Source organism: Bacillus rossius, chromosome 13 (genome assembly GCF_032445375.1).
Source record: "Bacillus rossius redtenbacheri isolate Brsri chromosome 13, Brsri_v3, whole genome shotgun sequence".
NCBI classification, from domain to species: domain Eukaryota; kingdom Metazoa; phylum Arthropoda; class Insecta; order Phasmatodea; family Bacillidae; genus Bacillus; species Bacillus rossius.
Genome location: NC_086340.1, coordinates 22,672,821 through 22,691,007, shown reverse-complemented (window position 1 = coordinate 22,691,007; position 18,187 = coordinate 22,672,821). Strand labels below are relative to the sequence as shown.

The 18,187-nt window shown below is 41.4% G+C and overlaps 1 protein-coding gene across 1 annotated transcript in view; it reads right to left on the bottom strand.

Moving 5' to 3' along the window:
- Positions 1-17,787, bottom strand: part of LOC134538366 (uncharacterized) — a 61,347-nt gene extending 43,560 nt beyond the window's left edge. Inside the window, exon 1 of the mRNA XM_063379629.1 lies at positions 17,638-17,787. Within this exon, the coding sequence (XP_063235699.1) occupies positions 17,638-17,685 (48 nt within the window). The 5' untranslated portion in view covers positions 17,686-17,787. The remainder of the gene's footprint in view (positions 1-17,637) is intronic.
- Positions 17,788-18,187: the final 400 nt, after the last annotated feature.

Here is an 18,187-nt window from a genome sequence, read left to right as displayed (position 1 = left end):
TAAAAAAAAACATGTCTACCATCGCAGCTTCTATTGGTCGCACGGAGCAGCGTAAACGGAAGAGCTCCGTAAGAGTCCGTGTCCGTCTGCGTGCTATTGTATACAGGGGTGTAGGCGGGGGGGGGGGGGGAGAGGGGGGGGGGGTTCAGTGGTTCAACACACCCCCCCCCTTAGCAACACATATTTAATTAATTTTTTTATTCATTACTCAAACAAATTTCATATTAAAATTAATAAAAAAAATTACCATTACAATATTTAAATTTAAGTACCGAAAACTGCTAAAATAGCACTATTTTACACCTTACAATCCAAATTTTCCCGGGAAATGACCCCCCGACCACCGCTTTAATACGGGGGGGGGGGATGTTTCTTAACACCCCCCATACACACAAATCCTGGATACACCACTGGTTGTATATTCTCCGTTCCGTGAGATACACGTTTCCGTGTCACTGTATAACGGGCGTGATACACTTTGGACTAAGTTAGGAAAAGGTGGGGGGGGGGGGGGAAATCCAGAGAGAGAGGGGTTAACCACGCGCTTATCTGTATCGTGGTATCATGGGTGAATGGTAGGTTCCCTCCAGCTCTAAGGCGTGTGTGTGTGTGTGTGTGTCTGCCCTCCGGCGCGCTGGAGCGAGTAGCGGGAGCCGTTACAAGCCGCCGCGGTGGAACGGTATGGACCAGTTACCGCGTGGCTGGCCGTCCGCTGACCGCCTCCTCCAAGGTCGACTGTCCCGCGCCCAGCTACGCTTCCGCCGTCTATTCCCTCCCCAGCCCACCGATGCTAATCCCCAACGGGTCGTTACCACAACGCCAGAAATACCATAACCCCCGAATGTCAAAATTGACCACAACGCCGACAGCTAGAAAACTGCTGTGTACCACAACGCCGAAACAACAACTGAATGAATTTGTGTGTGTTTCTTAAATGTACCTTAACGCCGAAAAAGCACAATCAAACCTAACCTTACCTAACCTAACCTAACCTAGCGTAATATAACCTAACCTAACCTAACCTAGCCTAGCCTAGCCTATCCTAGCCAAGCCTAACCTAACCGAGCCTAACCTAACCTAGTCTAACCTAACCTAACCTTACATCAAGTCATGCACTCCCATTGCACAAATCTTTCAAAGATAATACTAACCTAACCTTTGTGGCAGTCCTGCAATGACATTTTTTGGCGTTAGTGTATTTCGGCGTTGTGGTAATTCGGCGTGGTGGTACACAGCAGTTTTCTAGCTGTCGGCGTTGTGGTCAATTTGGCATTTCGGCGTTGTGGTGGGTCCCCATCCCCAACCCTCCCGCCCCCCTCCCCCCCCCCCCCCCGCCCCCACCTTTTATTTTCAATGTACTGGATAATTTCTCCAAAGACCCTGTCGCACTGTCAAATTTCCGCTTTCCAACACATTTCCAACACGTTGTGTCGAATAAAGTTGGAGGGTCACGACGTCACCGAAAACGTCTCAAGCACAGCCATGTTTGTTTGACAAGTTGCATGGGAAAAAAACTGGTTCTAAAATACGTTATGTTGGATGCAATCGGCCAATCGGAATCGTGCCTAGCGAAAACGAAAAAAAAAAAAATGACGTCTGTTTCCGTCACGACGATTCTTTAAAATGGCGACGAACACGCGCGCGTGTAAAGAGGTTATGAAAATGGAATAACTAAACTAATGAGTTTGTGAATGTCGTATGCGAAATCATTTTATGAGTAAAATTAAATTATGCTCCTATAACTTTTAAAAAATCACTGAAGATTTATTTCATTATGTAACAAATTTTATTGTGATTCACATTTTTGCATGTTAGAAATATTTAAATAGCACAAATATAATAATAAATTCAAAAATTCCATTAATCGCTGTTTGATTTCAAAATTGAGATAAAAATTTAAATGTTTGAGATGGATCACCTAAAAATAAACTTTGATATTGTGACATGATTTAAAACTCATTTGAGGTTAACTGTAAAAAAAAATATATATATTTTCTGGATAAAATTGGAAGCCATTTTCCTTCCAATACTATCCCTCCAACTCTTTTGTCAAATATATTGGATTGAAATGTTTGACAGTGACAAGGCCTTAACCGACCGACTGCCTCGAGATTAGACTTTTTAATAATCATTAACTCGTAGCTCCTGAAGCGTTGATGTAATTTTGCAATTGACAGATTTAATGATTTCGCTAATTGCCGACAGACCTTTTTGCTGTGCAACAAGCGACCTGCCGCTTCTGTCCCTTCTGGAGTGAGACCTGATGCGCCAGTTCGCGATTAATTGACGTAATTTAACTTACAGTAGGTAAGTTTTTTTGGTATGCGCTCAACACCGACCTTCGTTTCCGCAGTTGTAAGCACAAGTGCTTGCATGAAGAATGCAGTCTCTCACCGCCAGGGGTACCAACCCAGAAGCTCACAAGCACCAACGCGAACCGCAAGGCCCTAGATCCCGACCCCTGAATGGTTGAAACTGTTGTGTCCCGACAAACTATTCTTCCAGACCATCCTTGTTGTTCCTGTACTGAACCTGCTGAATTATGCTTGCAATAATGAGTCAAGGTTTTTCCGTGTGTCTATGCAGGTTTTACCTGCGCCCTACTTAACTAGTTAGAACCTGGATCTGAGATGGTTGTGTTATAGTCGTAACATCAATTACTGCCATGGCTGGTCAATCCCCTCCTAGCACACGATGCATGCGACCCTCTCCCTCATGGCTGATCCCAGCATGACTAGGCGTTTGGGCTTCGGCCTGATACGCACTTAGGCCGATATTCAAAGTCGCCGAGATAAGGGTTTTAGTGTTGAATATGCTACACCTGTTCCCAAACCGTATTTCAAGTGCACGATGGAACGCGGCCAATGTCCGCTAGAATGCGTTGAAACCAGTTTATAGCCTCGCGCAGGGCACAGTTTATTGAAACTGTTGCCGATCTGTTCCCTTACTGGGATTCGGTTTGAACACGTTCTGGAATAAGGGCCAGCGAGTTAGGTTAAGGTTGTATTCCAGCAAAGGCAGTGCTTATTCGATACCTTACCCGAACGTCTCGGAATACCGCCCTTAGAGTCTTAACCCAGATCTCTCCCAAAACAAATAAACTACGTAGTTTTTTTTGTTAGGTTAGGAAAAAAAATTCTCCCCGCCCGAGCGTACAGTAGCGTACCACGATGCATCTGGTTCGCGTGGTAACACACAGAGAGCGCACTGTAGATTATTTACATATTCATACGAAATAGAGATTAATTTTAATGTGTATTTAAGGAATTTCGATACATGTATTTAAAAATTTTTATTACACATTTAATACGTATATATTTGGGTAAAAACCTGTTGTTTTCATGCTTATACACATTTATAATTTTTATTTATATTTTTCGGGTACTTTAGAGTTCCAATTCAAAGCAACTTAAACGAAAATAAAAATACAACAAAATTGTGCCCAAAATGGACTTATAATAAACTAAATTTTGAATGCTTGTTAGGAAATGATTATTTTCGCGCTGTCTCGCAGTTCTTTTTTTCGTACTCATCACTATTTTCAATAGCGAATATTGTTCGTGACGTCAGATGCAGGCGGTGGGTCTGCCGGAAGAAGAGCCTATGATGGTACATTCTGTATTGCACAGACCCGAACAAGCCCGAATATCTACCTTCGGCCAACTTTGTCAGTTTTTTTTTGTTCATTACTTTACAAAATTGTGGATGGTTGGTTATGTTAGGTTAGTATAGCTACATTAAAAAAATATTGTCAAATCATTTTAATGCCGACGTTGGCCGAAGGTAGATATTCGGGCTTGTTCGGGTCTGTGCAATACAGAATGTACCATCATAGGCTTCCCCTGCCGGAAGTTAAAGCTCGCCAGCTCTGGTGAGACTGGTCCGCTTCAAGCGACTGTGCCATCAGCACCTGACGTCATGGGCGTAGATCCCGGAGTAGGGGGGGGGGGGGTCAGGAGACCTGCGGCCTCTCTCCCCCCCCCCCCCCCCCCCCCAAACTGGAATTAAGACGCTCCTCACTGAGGCAGTCCGCTTGGTCTTGCAAAAGCGTAACTGTGAAACTCTGTTGATAAACGTAAAGGTCCAAACTAATTTTTTTTTTATAGAAAACTTTGTGTACATTTTAAAGTTTTCTATTTATTTCCATGGGAAGCCTACGATTCACGCCGAGTATTCGACATGCCCGAACATTACCGAATACCTGCCTTCGGGTGACTTAGAGAATTCTTTTGTTCAGGTGAAAAAAACGCATTTTTTATTTTGCCGTGTGTTCGTGAATGCCTAATTAATTAAAATGGTCGATTAGGTCAGGTCAGTTACATTATAAATACTTTCAAACTAAGCGGACATTAAAAATAATATGAATTATTTTTAATGGTTGTTTAGTTTTAAAGTATTTATAATGTTTTATTGACCTGACCTAACAAACCGGGACAAAGGATGAACAGTAGGAACTCACGTAATTTTTTTTTCTTATTACTTGCGCAACAACAAATAAATCTTAAGTTAATTACATAGCATTTTAATATGATGACATTGCAAGACGAATGTAAAAGATAAACAGACATTTTTTCACCTAAACAAAATAATTCCGAAGACACCCGAAGGCAAGTATTCGGTAATGTTCGGGCATGTCGAATACTCGGCGTGAATCGTTGGCTTCCCTATTCCATGCATGTAGGCCAACATATGGGCAGTTTACAACACACAAGCACCCTATCCAGAGATGAGTTGTGTTGGTTAAAACCCCATGCACTAAACTCTCCCCCACCCCTTTCCCCCCTCCACAACGAATTTCCGTGCGCCCCCTTGTTTGACGTCATGTGGCACGTGAACCAGTCGAATGCCATCCATACACGGTTCTGCCCCATCCCGACACATCAGACAGACACGACTTCGAGTTTACAATTGCATAGCAGGCCTGTGCAAAATCAGTTTACAAGTTTGAATTCGTATGCACTTATTATTAGGGGCATGCATATTTCGCGAAAAGATTTCGAGACTATAGCTGAAAGTTAAAACATTGTATCATCGTCTATTATTCTTGATTGGGTGAGTTCCTTTCATGTACATGTCGACTGTTCCATCACCAATCACAGTAATTCAGCGCGGAAGCAAACGCGTCCTGAGTGGCTGTGTCAAATAAGGCAACGACTTATCTCGCAGACGGCTGCCAATCGCAAGGAAGAAACCAATAGTACGGGTATACCTTGTTGCAGTCTAAAACGCGTTCATATTTATGCGTGCCCCAACTTATTATAGTCAATGAAATTTCACGACGTATCGTCATCTACTGGTAGTATTAGTATATATATATATATATATATATATATATATATATGTATATATATATATATATATATATATATAAACTATCTGTTCAATATTCCGCGATAGCTGACCAGTAGCCCATGAACACTATTTTTCATCCATGATATACCTAGGTGATAACAGGTTATGTATAATTTTTATATAATTATAACTTCGAATTATATGTTAGTTATTTTTGTTTACATTTGTCGCTAGACAAATTTAGCTGATAGCTGCCATCATTTATTTAAAAGCAGGAATTACCTGAGCAATATGTGTAGACTATTTTTTATCACCTAATATATAATATAAACAGTTTCCAATTCCCACCGAAATGACCTTTCAATCCATGTGCAATGCATTTAATTCTCCTTATAGGGTACTGCACATAACCTTGGCAGCTTATTACGTAACTAAGTGTACATTTATTAGATACTTTACCTTGTTTAAAGTCAAGCCAGTCAATGAATCTGCATTGACCCGTGTTTAACGCAAACATAAAATAATGAAATATTGTAATTACATATTTCGTGTTTTTGCAGATGATTTCAAATACATTTATAGTATAACCATATTTTAATAATTGTAACCAGTCTTTATTTAATTTTATTTTATAAATTTAAAGATGAATTTTTATGTCAGTCCCAGCATGTACTGAAAGCATGAAACCACGTGGTATACAGTTATGTGCTAACCGTTCGTGTATAGCTAACATCATAAAAACTCTTTATTTTTTTGGTATGTAATTTTTAACTTATTTAAAGAATTATATACTAAAAAATAAAGAGTTTTAATACGAAGACTACATACGAATGGTTAGTCCAAAACTATATACTACACGAGTCCATGCTTTCAGTACATGCTGGGACTGACATAGAAAATTTGTATTATCTTTGAAAGATTTGTGCAATGGGAGTGCATGACTTGATGTAAGCTTTTGGACATACGCCATTGCTAAGCACTTTTTCTGTAGAAGAAAACTAAAATAAAAAAAAGACAAAAAACAGAATCCTGTTGACAACAGCAATTTTTTGCTTAATTTGTGTTTTTGTCTTTTGGATTTTTTTTTTTTTTTAGTTTTCTTCTACAGAAAAAGTGCTTAGCAATGGCGTATGTCCAAAAGCTTACATCAAGTCATAGAAAATTTGGTTTTGAAGGACTTGTTTAGTATGAAAGGTCTTTTACAAACAAATAAATATGGTTGAGTTATGAATTTGTTTAATATCACGTGCGAAAACATAGAATAATTTAATCGACATAATTTAGGACAGCGCGTGGGCCGAGCAGCTGACAGCATCTGCGATCAAAGTCCCGCATCTGCCGTGGGGCACGCCCCTCGCTTTTCCAGCCGCCGGCTCCGACCTCGATGCGATCCCGGAAGTGTGTTGTCGCGGCAGGAAGGGATTGCTTATAACGGGCATGGGCGGGGAGATGGGGTAGAGGGGAGGGGAAACAAGAGAGCAGTGCGTCGTAGCATTGTATCATCCGTTCCAGCATTTCAAGTTCGCCGCTACACAGGACGGACGGGCTTATTGATGTGTAGCATCTCAGCTCTCGGTGCACGGCATTTTGGTGGGAGTTAATGTCGTGAACGGAACGGAAATGCGTAACCACGGTGCGGCCATCTGTGGCGGATGGCGCGAACCCAAGTCCATAAAGAAAAAATGAAACTTCATGGCATCAACTGTTTAGTGAATTTTTACAAGATGAGCAGTATTTTAATAAAAATTCCTTGTCGAAAATCAGGTCCAAAGCCGGGGTTTTGTATTTTTTTTCCCAAGTCTTTTTCGCTTTTATCGGAGCAGTTTCATTATATAGTTTAAAAATTCGTTCTGGTATTAAAATGGTTCGATAGTCGACGTAGCTGCTCCGGCAAGGATTCTCTAGCGGCGGGTGCGGAAACTACGTGTGATTTGCGTCCAGAAATGCAGTTTAAAACACTATTTACGTATGTTCATCACGCTCGGCATTATTTTAAATAATTTTACGTTATATTTCGAGTCCGAGTTTCCGTGTCACAAGTGTATTTGCAACACGAGGACACGTGAATTTTCTCGTTACCGAGGTTGGATTTTACACATCTATTGCGAGTACTGTAAGACTAGCTCACATTTTCCTCAGGGGTGTCAACTTGCTGGAAAGTTCTGGGAAAAATCAGAGAAATTTCAGGGAAGTTTGGAATTGTTCAGGAAAAATTAAAAAAAAAAAGATTACTTGGAGTCCTGGAAAAGTCCTGGAAATTCCCCAATAATAGTCATTTAATTTAAGGGGGGAAATTCCTTGACTCAGTTCGTCATCATCCAGACGGTGAAAGCATTTTTTTCCCCTTCAGATTGTGCAATAATACACGTTTTTAAATGGCGTATGCAAAGTTCTGTCAGATATTTAAATGAATAAAGTGTAGTGCGGTATAAGCCTGATATGGGGATGGGGGAGACTGTGTTTTCTTTAGGTATTTCTTTCAGAAAATTTGGAAATAGTTAATTATTAAAAAAAATTGTCGTGAAAATCAAAAATGGTTAATCAGTAAATGTCAGGAGAAAAGTTTATTAAAATTTTATTTAAGATTATATTATTTGAAAAATTTAATATTATTTTATTATTATTTGAAAATTTATTATTTTACAATTTTATTAAAGATATGTGTGGATACCCTGTTGCATCTACTGGAGCTAAATGTGTCGTATGAATGTGGGTCTCGTATTCCCGACACTGACTGAGTAATCCGACGAGTTGGGAGTGCCCTGAAATGAACAGCTTACTGCATGTGCGGATGGTTGAAGGACGTTGTCCGCCGAAGGAATGCTCAAACACGCGTCGCGCATGCCGCTGCAGTGATCAAAAACAGTTGTGTGCATCCACGTAGGGCGTCATGAGCGGTACAATCAGCGCAGGGCCCGGTGTGTGCAAGTGGAAGGGAACAGGATCTTTCTAAGTAGGGCCTACCTGCTACATTAAAACACACATATCATATACCACATGATCATGCCGTCAGGATCAAGGGATGAACTTGGATACGTGATACCGTAGAGACCGGAAAAATTCGCGAATTCATTTCGCGATAGGCTAAAACACAAATAGTTATACCTCAGTGCTGCCTCTGCTATTGGCTCACAACTCACCTGAATTACTCTGGGCCAATGAGAAACGCCCGACCAAAGCTTTATCGAATCACAGGCTGCTACGCTGGGACGTCTCACAAAACAGCAGCCAATGAGTGGGTGGCATTTGACCGAGTGTAGGTAGAACTATGGAGTTCATCCTGCAGGTCATTGAACCCGCGAATTTTTCCGGTCCCTAGTGATACGGAACAATAACTGAAAACGTTTTAAAACTCACTTTCTTATATCAGCAGCATAGCCAAGAATTTGGTTCGGGCGGGTCCAAAAAAGGTGAAGCTTCACAAAGGCTGTAACTTGAAATGTACAATCGGCCAATTTCAGGACGTTAGTTGCAATGATCCCCACTGTCCTCAAATAAGGACTCAAGAAGAATTTTTTTTTTGTTAAAATTTCCTTGATGCCTAAAGAATCTTTACTTTTTAACAAACATCATCTTGGGCTTTGAGGCAATAAATAGATAGAGACCTGCAAAATTCGCGGTTTCGATGGCCGTCAGGATAGACTGCACATTCTCCTGTACACTGGGCAAATAACGCAAGTTCATTGGTTGTTGACTTGTAAGTCGTCTCAGCTGGTTTGTCTGTGATTCGATCCTTCTTTGCTTGAGGGTTTATAATTGGTTGAGATTCGCCATGATGAACAGTAAGCCAATAGCAAAATCATCTAAGAGGTATATGTGTTTGAATTCTAGCCTATCACCGAATGAATCCGCGAATTTTGCAGGTCTTTATAAATAGACTAAACGAGGTGACCAGTGACGAAGTGGAGTAAATGAAGGAGCCGATGTCTGACGTTATTTAATTTTAGATTCACAGAAGATGTTCAAACGCGTCACCTTCTGGCGGCAACGCATTCCGTCGCACTCGTGTTAACTGCGCGCGCTGCGTCGCTCACCTCACGTATGTTTTTCGCCTGTCGGTGCTGCGAGCGAGCGCGCTTCACATTGGTGCTTTTTTTTTTTTTTTTTTGCGCGCGCGTCATTTAACTCCATTTAGAGAATGTCCCATAATTCAATGTCAAGCCGAGAACAGCTAGTAGGCCAATTAATAAAGGTTCTGAATTAAAAACAAAAATAAAATAAAATTTCGTAGTTTTCGAGTTGTGGGTATTACTTCAAAAGTTTTTATATCCCCACCCTGAAACAAATTATTAGATACGCTGTCTAAAAAAAAAATTTCTACAAAATAATAAATAACTTTACAAATGATAATAATCTAAATAAAATCAAGCATGCTATACTTTGATGGGGGAAACAACTTTTGCAGGACTTATGCGGCAAAATTTTAATCGGGTAACTTTGACTATTCGCAATGTAAAATAATACTTTGCTAACTTAGCAAAGTTATTTGCTTTGATTAATCATATTTTCAATCAACTAGCTAAGTTAGCAAAGTAATTATTTTTTACATTTTGACCAATCAAATTTACCCGATAAATGTTTTTTTTTTGCCTCATAAGTGTTCCAAATAATAGTTTTTTTTTTTCCAAAATGTTTGTCAAATTTGATTTAATTTTTTTTATAAACAGTAGATACCTAGTGTTAAGTATGATTGCGTAGCTAAATTTTTTAGAGATATTATCTAATAATTTGTTGGAGGGTGAATATTTCAAACCTCCGTAAAAAATTGCCTACAATTATACAATTACGACCCTTTTTGAATTTTGGTTTTTTGACGCTGAGTTATGGGTAGAGGGGCAGGCATCTTTCGCGAAGAAAAAAAAATATGCCTGTTAGACTGCAACAAGGTATACCCGCATCAGCGGTTTCTTCCTTGTGATTGGCAGCCGTCTGCGAGAGAAATCGTCGTCTCATTTGAGCGAGCCACTCAGGACGCGTTTTGAATCCGCGCGCTGAAAGGAAACTCACCCAATCACGAAACACGGTGTTTTTAACTCTTTTTGCTAGTCTCGGGATATTTTTGCGAAACACGCATGCCCCTGGTTATGGGTAGAGATTGGAAAAATTCGCGCTTTCGATGACCTCTAGGATAAACTCCACAATTCACCTGCTCATTGGCTATTGACTCGTGACACCTGTTAACTGGGACGCTTGCGATTCGATACTGTTTTTGGTTGAAGGTTTTCCATTGGCTCATAGTCCTACAGATAAACTGTGAGTCAATCACAGAAGCAATATAAAGATACTGTTGTTTGGATTCTAGCATACCGTGAAATGAATCCGCGAATTTTTCCGGTCTCTAGTTATGGGACATCCAGTGTTAAGGCCCGATAACTTCAGTCTTCAGCTCCCTTCTTCGTGTCCCAAGGGCGACTCCAGGTAGTGCGAGAAGCTGTCACGCAAAAGAAAGGACGCCGTTGCAGAAAATTACATGAATATGTCAGATATTGGAATCGGGATATCTAAATATTCATTGGCTCAAGACACGAAACTGAAAAAGAAGGGGGTTGTCTGTAAAGTCGGTTTACGGACGATAATTTCACGTGATAACGTCATAAGAAAAACATTGATGAAAAATTGCATAGGTACTTTTTAATTTTCAAATATTATTTACAGTTTTTTGCAAATTTAATTTAAATAATTTGTTTAAATATAATCACGAACAATTAGTTAAAAAAAAAAGCCCACCTTAACCTGTCTGATATTATAGAAGATTTTTCTCGCACGTTGGTAAGCCGGTTCTTGCACGCCCGGATCAGGCGGAACGTGAAAAAAATTTTTCGTACGTGCGGCCGGAGTTCATCGATTTATAAGACGTTATCGCGTCAAAATAAAAAAAAAAATGTTTCATACAACTTCAGATGAAAGGAAAGCTCAACACAAGAATTCAAGTGTTTAAGTGAACATAGACGTACCCGCCAGGACGGCTGTCGCCGTTGAAGCCCTCCCCGCTTGTCGTGTTTCGGCGACTGAGAGACCCGACCGCGCGACCGTGTGGCCCAGCGATTGTTCCATGTGCGTGAGCAACACACGGCTAACAGGCCTCTCGGGGTTCGGCAGGGGTTCCAGTGGCGGTCTCCGATGGAGAGAACTCAATACAACATCTCACTCGTGTCCATGGGCGTCGCAACGATATATATTTTTTTTGGGGGGGGGACTGAAATTGATTTAGTTGTTGGGGAATATCCATCCCCTGGGGAAAAAAAAAGCGGGTGTCCGGGGGTCCTCGCCCGGGAAACTTGAAGGTGCAAAAAGGTGGTTTTTAGGCATTTTTCTTTCCTAAGTATTCTAATTATAGTTGGTTGCAATATATAATTTATTTTTTATAAAAAAATATTTTCAGAGAACAAATTTGTAAAAATACAATGCTCACATTACCACGATTGGACTAAATGCACCATGCGCAACATATGGGTTATATCACAGAAATCATATTAATAATATAACTACGAAACTAAATATATTATTGGAAGGGACGAAATGGAAGACTTTTATTATTGAGGGGGACGTGTCCCCCCCCCCACCCCCCGGTTGCGACGCCCATGCCCATGTCTACCATTCGTTGCGAACAAGTTCCCACAAAAATCACAGTCACCATCGACCCACACCATCTTAGAACTTATCCAACTGTTCATCGACACCAATACGACCAGAAACCACAGCCACGCCTGGAATAGAGAGCCCAGGGCAGGCAGCTCCACTGAAACAGTTTTTTTTTTCAACTGGGATTCGAACCCGCGAACCCAAATCACACTCACACACATGTCCTCCCACCGACCGTGCTATTGAAATCAGCCTCAGCAATAGCACGGTCTCGAGTCCCGGCTGCAACCCCGCCAAACCATCACCCAACTCACACACACCTCAGGGTCGCCGAACATCCTTTATTTACATCATCATTAAAACCTGGGAAACCCAAGATGTACATCAAGTTCTGTCCCTGCCCGAACACGCCCGAATATTCACCTTCGGCCAACCTCGGGTTTATATATATATATATATATATATATATATATATATATATATATATATATATACTAGCCGAACCCGCCCGCTTCGCTGGACGTGAAATAAGGTATCTGCATTGAAGGCAAATAATTAAGTAATGACTGTTATACGTAAGACCCCATTAAAATTCGTATAGTAGTTGTGTAGAACACCGCGTATAAACAGACAAACGGACAGAAAAAGAACTACTGTTTTACTATAGTAAGATAGATTATTCTTACATGTTCGCATCCATGCAGTACCTATATGAAAAATCAGCATGCATAGCCCTATACCTATAACTATACGTAGCTGCTGCCCACGACTTTTTCCGCATGGAATGTTGTATTATATTGCACCATTTAGAAATTTGAACATTATAACATAACAGTTGTTACAGTTGTAGTAGTATTCTTATGTTCACAAATGATAATTTTTCTCACCTCTATTTCAGTCTTTGCAATAAAAATATGTTACTACCTAAATTTTGGGTAAATATGTCTCTACTTTCAAATGTAATGTCGGGAAGACACTTCATAAAATTTCTTTGTAAACCACATTTACTGTTTTCCCGTCTTGAGCTAGAATGTAAAGATTGTCTGCATTACTGACCCGCGAGCAAGCCACATACATCTGGCCGTGGGAAAAATAATCAGACCTTAAGTCGACACCAGCTGCCTTAAGGCTATGACCCTGAGACTTATTTATTGTCATCGCGAAACAAACTGCTATTGAAAACTGTGTGCGCTTGAACCCGAACGGGAAGTTATTCGGGATGATCGGTATGCGTGATATGAAAACAGTTTCACCTGAGCCACATCCAGTGTCGGGTCCCATTGCACAATTTTGGCGGAGTAAGGTTCCTCAGAAGCATTATTGGAACACCGACTTTGAGAACAATTTTGTGAACAGGAAGACCACTTGCAGTGAGAGAACTCAAAAACTCAACTGGATAATTAGTGGCGTCGTCCTGATTAAGGACGCTGTTAAACGATGTGTAAACATCTTCAGCCCCATTCAATTCGTTTAAAATTTTTTCATTGATTGCAGCAGCTTGGTCATTTCTTGGAGTGAGTATGGCACGTTCACATAACCACGTATGTTCCTGATGTATGTTTGACAGATCCCCGAATACCGAACGCATGAGTTCGTCTTCCGAAGATACGACTCTGCCAAGTATTTCTGGAAGCGTCACCTGACCGTGTTGCTCAGGGAGGGCACCTTCTCCAACTTTTAATAGAACACCGGAAAATTCTTGCGCATGAGAATTACCACCCAGCTGTGCTCTCATGTTAATTGTTAGTTGCAGTTTTTTTATTTGAGGCCAGAGGTAAGAATTCTTCAGTGAAGCTTTGATTTCATCGGCTCTAGTCCCTCGACTTGCAACTGGTAGAGTTTGCCGAAAATCTCCAGAAAAGAGTAGTGTGACATTCCCCATGGGCCTTTCATCGCGCCTAATGTCCCGTAGTGTCTTGTCCACAGCTTCAACTGCTTTTTTATTCGCCATTGTGCATTCATCCCAAACGATTAGAGAGCAATCTTGTAACACTTTTGCCATATCACAATTTCTTGTTATTGAACATGTTGGTGATTCATTAGTGTCTTTATGAGAGCAGATTTTCATGAAATAAATCATTCATCGATAGAAGCTGTTTATTTAATTTAATTAGGCGGATGGGTTCGCCCCAAGGAGAAAATTGACGCGGCGAGATCTCGTGGACATAGAGAAATGACACCCACTCACTATTTATGTGTCTATGAAACATGATTTTTTCTGCAATTTAAATTGTAATATACAAAAAAGGTATTGAAAATTGAAACAAATATGGCGACACTACAAACTGTCAGGATCTGTATTTTTTTCTTACTCTCTACTTAGTTCCTTACAATAGCAAAACTGAATGGCTTCTTATAATGATTATATTGTATGTCATAAAATTAAGATTTCTTTTCTTTCCTTGAGCCGATTTTGATGAAATAAAGCTTATATTTCTTTCCCTGCTACGCTCTAGTTAACTTGAAAACCCCATTAAAATTCGTATAGTAGTTTTGTAGAACACCGCGTACAAACAGACAGACAGAAAAAAAAACTACTGTTTTATTATAGTATATATATATATATATATATATATATATATATATATATATATCTACTTACGAGGGTTATTTTTTTTTTCAACCTCCGATCAGCTGTAATAAAAAAACGGGAATGAATTGGGAAATTATTTTAATGTCAAAAGAAACGTACATCTTTACTATATTTTTCCACATAATCACCGTGCAGATTGAGGCATTTGTCGTACCAATGCACCAGATTTCCAATGCCCTCTGCATAAAATGATGCCTCCTGCCTATTCAGCCACGTTTTAACAGTGCCCTGCAGTGTGATTACAGTTTCATTTCTCCATGGCATACCCATTAATCGATACCCTAATCGCTCGCACACGAATCGACACGTCTCGTAGTGTTTACCCCCTTCCACCAACCATGTGGAGCGGCCAACTCACACCTCAGTTGAAGCTTGGTTATGGGAATGTCAACATGGCTGCAACGATAAACTGTACGGCGAAATGCGAGCTGCGTGGAGTCATCCGTTTCTTACAGGCAGAAGGGCACACTGCAGCAGAAATCCATCGCCGAATGAGTGTTGTGTACGGTGAAAACTTTATGAGCGATGGCGTTGTGCGAGAGTGGTGTCGGAAATCCCGCGAAGGCCGTATTGATGTTCATGATGAAGGTGGCCAAGGAAGGAAGTCGGTAGCAACAGATGAAACAGTTCAGAGAGTTGATGCAGTTGTTCGTGAGAGACGTCGATTCACGATTTCAGAACTGTCTGAACAATTTCCGCTCATTTCAAGGTCAGCCCTATACGCCATTGTTACAGACAATCTCGGATACAGGAAAATCTGTGCCCGATGGGTACCCAAGATGTTGACTGACATCAACAAGGAGCGGCGAATGGCACCAGCCTTGTCGTTTTTGCTGCGTTACGCAGACGATGGTGAACACTTTTTGACTCAAATTGTGACAGGTGATGAAACATGGATTCATTTCGATAATGAAGAAACAAAACTTCAATCACAACAGTGGATGCACACCTATTCTCCAAACAAGCCGAAAAAATTCAAACGGACATTCAGCACCAAGAAACAGATGGCTACAGTGTTCTGGGATCACCAAGGTGTGCTACTGGTTGATTTCATGGAGCCAGGGACAACAATCAATGCTGCTGCATACTGCGCGACACTACGACGGCTAAGACAGTATATACGCAACACGTGGAGAGGAATGCTGACATCTTGTGTTGTCTTGCTTCATGACAACGCCCGACCGCATAATGCCGCCGTAACACAACAACTCCTTGCAAGATTTCGATGGGAAGTGTTTGATCACCCTCCTTACAGTCCGGATTTGGCACCGAGTGACTATCACCTTTTCCCCACGTTGAAAAAGTGGCTTGGAGGACGACGCTTCAACACCAATGATGAACTGCAGAGCACTGTTAAAACGTGGCTGAATAGGCAGGAGGCATCATTTTATGCAGAGGGTATTGGAAAGCTGGTGCATCGGTACGACAAATGCCTCAATCTGCACGGTGATTATGTGGAAAAATAGAGTAATGATGTACGTTTCTTTTGACATTAAAATAATTTCCCAATTCATTCCCGTTTTTTTATTAAAGCCGATCGGAGGTTGAAAAAAAAATAACCCTCGTGTATATATATATATATATATATATATATATATATATATATATATATATATATATATATATCTGTTTATTTTAATGTAGCTATACTAACCTAACTAACCGTCCATAGTGTTTAAAAGTGTTTTAATGCAGCTAACCTAACCGACCACTTTTGATATTTGAATTCATTTTTCTCTGCGCAAAAAAAAATAAAACAAATCCCCGAGGTTGGCCGAAGGTGAATATTCGGGCGTGTTCGGGCAGGGACAGAACTTGATGGACATCTTAGGGTTCTCTTAAAACCTCATATCTATTTTCACAACAAGAGGTAGCGGGCGTCAATCCGCGGCCTGGGACTCCTCGCGGGCCCGTGGTTCGATGCCCGGCTCTGGCACTCGGACCTCGTGGCCCGCCATGGCTGTCACGACGGTACAGTCAGGGTCTCCACAGTTTGTACTTTCGTACTAGATCTAGTACTTTTATAAATTTTTTAGTGGTTTAGTACAGATCTAGTACATTTTTCTTTGATATAATAATATTATTGTAACTCCAATAGGTCTTATTATTAAGCGTAATTATTTTAAAAAAAAAACTATGGAATGTATGTGTGTGTGTGGTGTCATGTTTAAGTTCGAGCATTGCAATGTCATAATAACTTCGTAAATTGTTAAAAAAAAACCATAACAAATTATAATTTAGTACTTTTTTTTCTAATCTAGTACTTTTTTCTCGCCTAAGTTGGCATGAAATATTTTTCCCTTGTGGACACCCTGGGCACAGTTGCAGCTCGCCCTGCGGCGGTGTTTGCCTGGTTAAGGCCCCTGCCCACCCGAGCACACACACGGTGCGCAGAGCTTCAGGAAAAACAACGCGATTTGTAAACTGCTCAACGTATCCGAGTGGGGTCTGCTTACGAAAAGCATGTAATAGATCGCTGAGGGCCGGAAAGTACTTTTTGATTTCGGATGAAGTTTTTAAACTGTACCTATTTGTGGAAGACTTAAAAATGGCTAAAACGCGTGTTTTCAGAGTAATTTTTTAAGCGTAAAACAACCAGTACAGATTCTTGAAAGCACTTTAAGGGACTTGCATTGCACCTTTATCTTCATTTCTCCGCCATGTAATGTTACGGTCACCGCTAAAATTTTCACAGTTATCCTGTGCAGTGGCGTAGCCAGGATTTGTGTATGGGGGGTGTTAAGAAGCATGGCACCCCCCTCTGTATTAAAGCGGGGGGTCCGGGGGCCCTCCCCCGGGAAAATTTGGATTTTAAGGTGTAAAATAGTGCTATTTTAGCAGTTTTCGGTACTTAAATTTAAATATTGTAATGGTAATTTTTTTTATTTATTTTAATATGTAATTTGTTTGAGTGATGAATAAGAAATTAATTAAAGATTTGGTGCTAAAGGGGGGGGGGGGGGGGGTTGATCACAAACCACCCCCCTCCCCCCTTACGCCCCTGATCCTGTGACGAAGAGAAGACAGCGCGTCAGTTCAGAGCCTTGCGCTTAGAGACTATACCGCGCTGGAAGCACCAGCGAGCGTCGCTCTTATGATCCCGCCTCACCAACACAGATCCACCCCTGAGCCGGTGCCCGGCAACTCGGAGCGGGAGGGGAGCGACTGACCTCGAGAAGCGCCGCCAGCACGAAGGCCGCTCGCAGCCCGGACAGCATGGCGGGAGAGGACGGACAGCTCGCGGGACAGCTCGCGGACAGCACACACGGACTTCAGGCCGGCGGAGATGCCGTCATGGCGCGCGCCGCTCACACTTGTTCGCGGGCGGGAGGCAGACTGGCTTGCCGAGCGAGGCACCTGCGCCGCCACTGGGTCGACGCCTCTTGGCGAGGAGGAGGAGGAGAGGGGCTCCTCTGCCTCCCCCTCTCCTTGTTCTCTACCTCCCCCCCCCCCACACCGATCATGTCCCCGAACACACCCGAAGTTCGCCGCTCGCTCGCGAAACTTCGCAACAGGTGTATGGTCTTCCGACTTGCATTCGAACCGACAATCTAATCCTCCAGTGCCGGTTGTGTCTCTGAAAAACATGGGATTTTGAATTGCAAGCTTGCAACAAATACCAAAATGCGAATAGGTCTTGACTTAATTCACCTGTAACTTTATACACCGACGACAGTTCCTCTATATTTAACTAGTAGTATAGTAGTAGATATTTGAGAT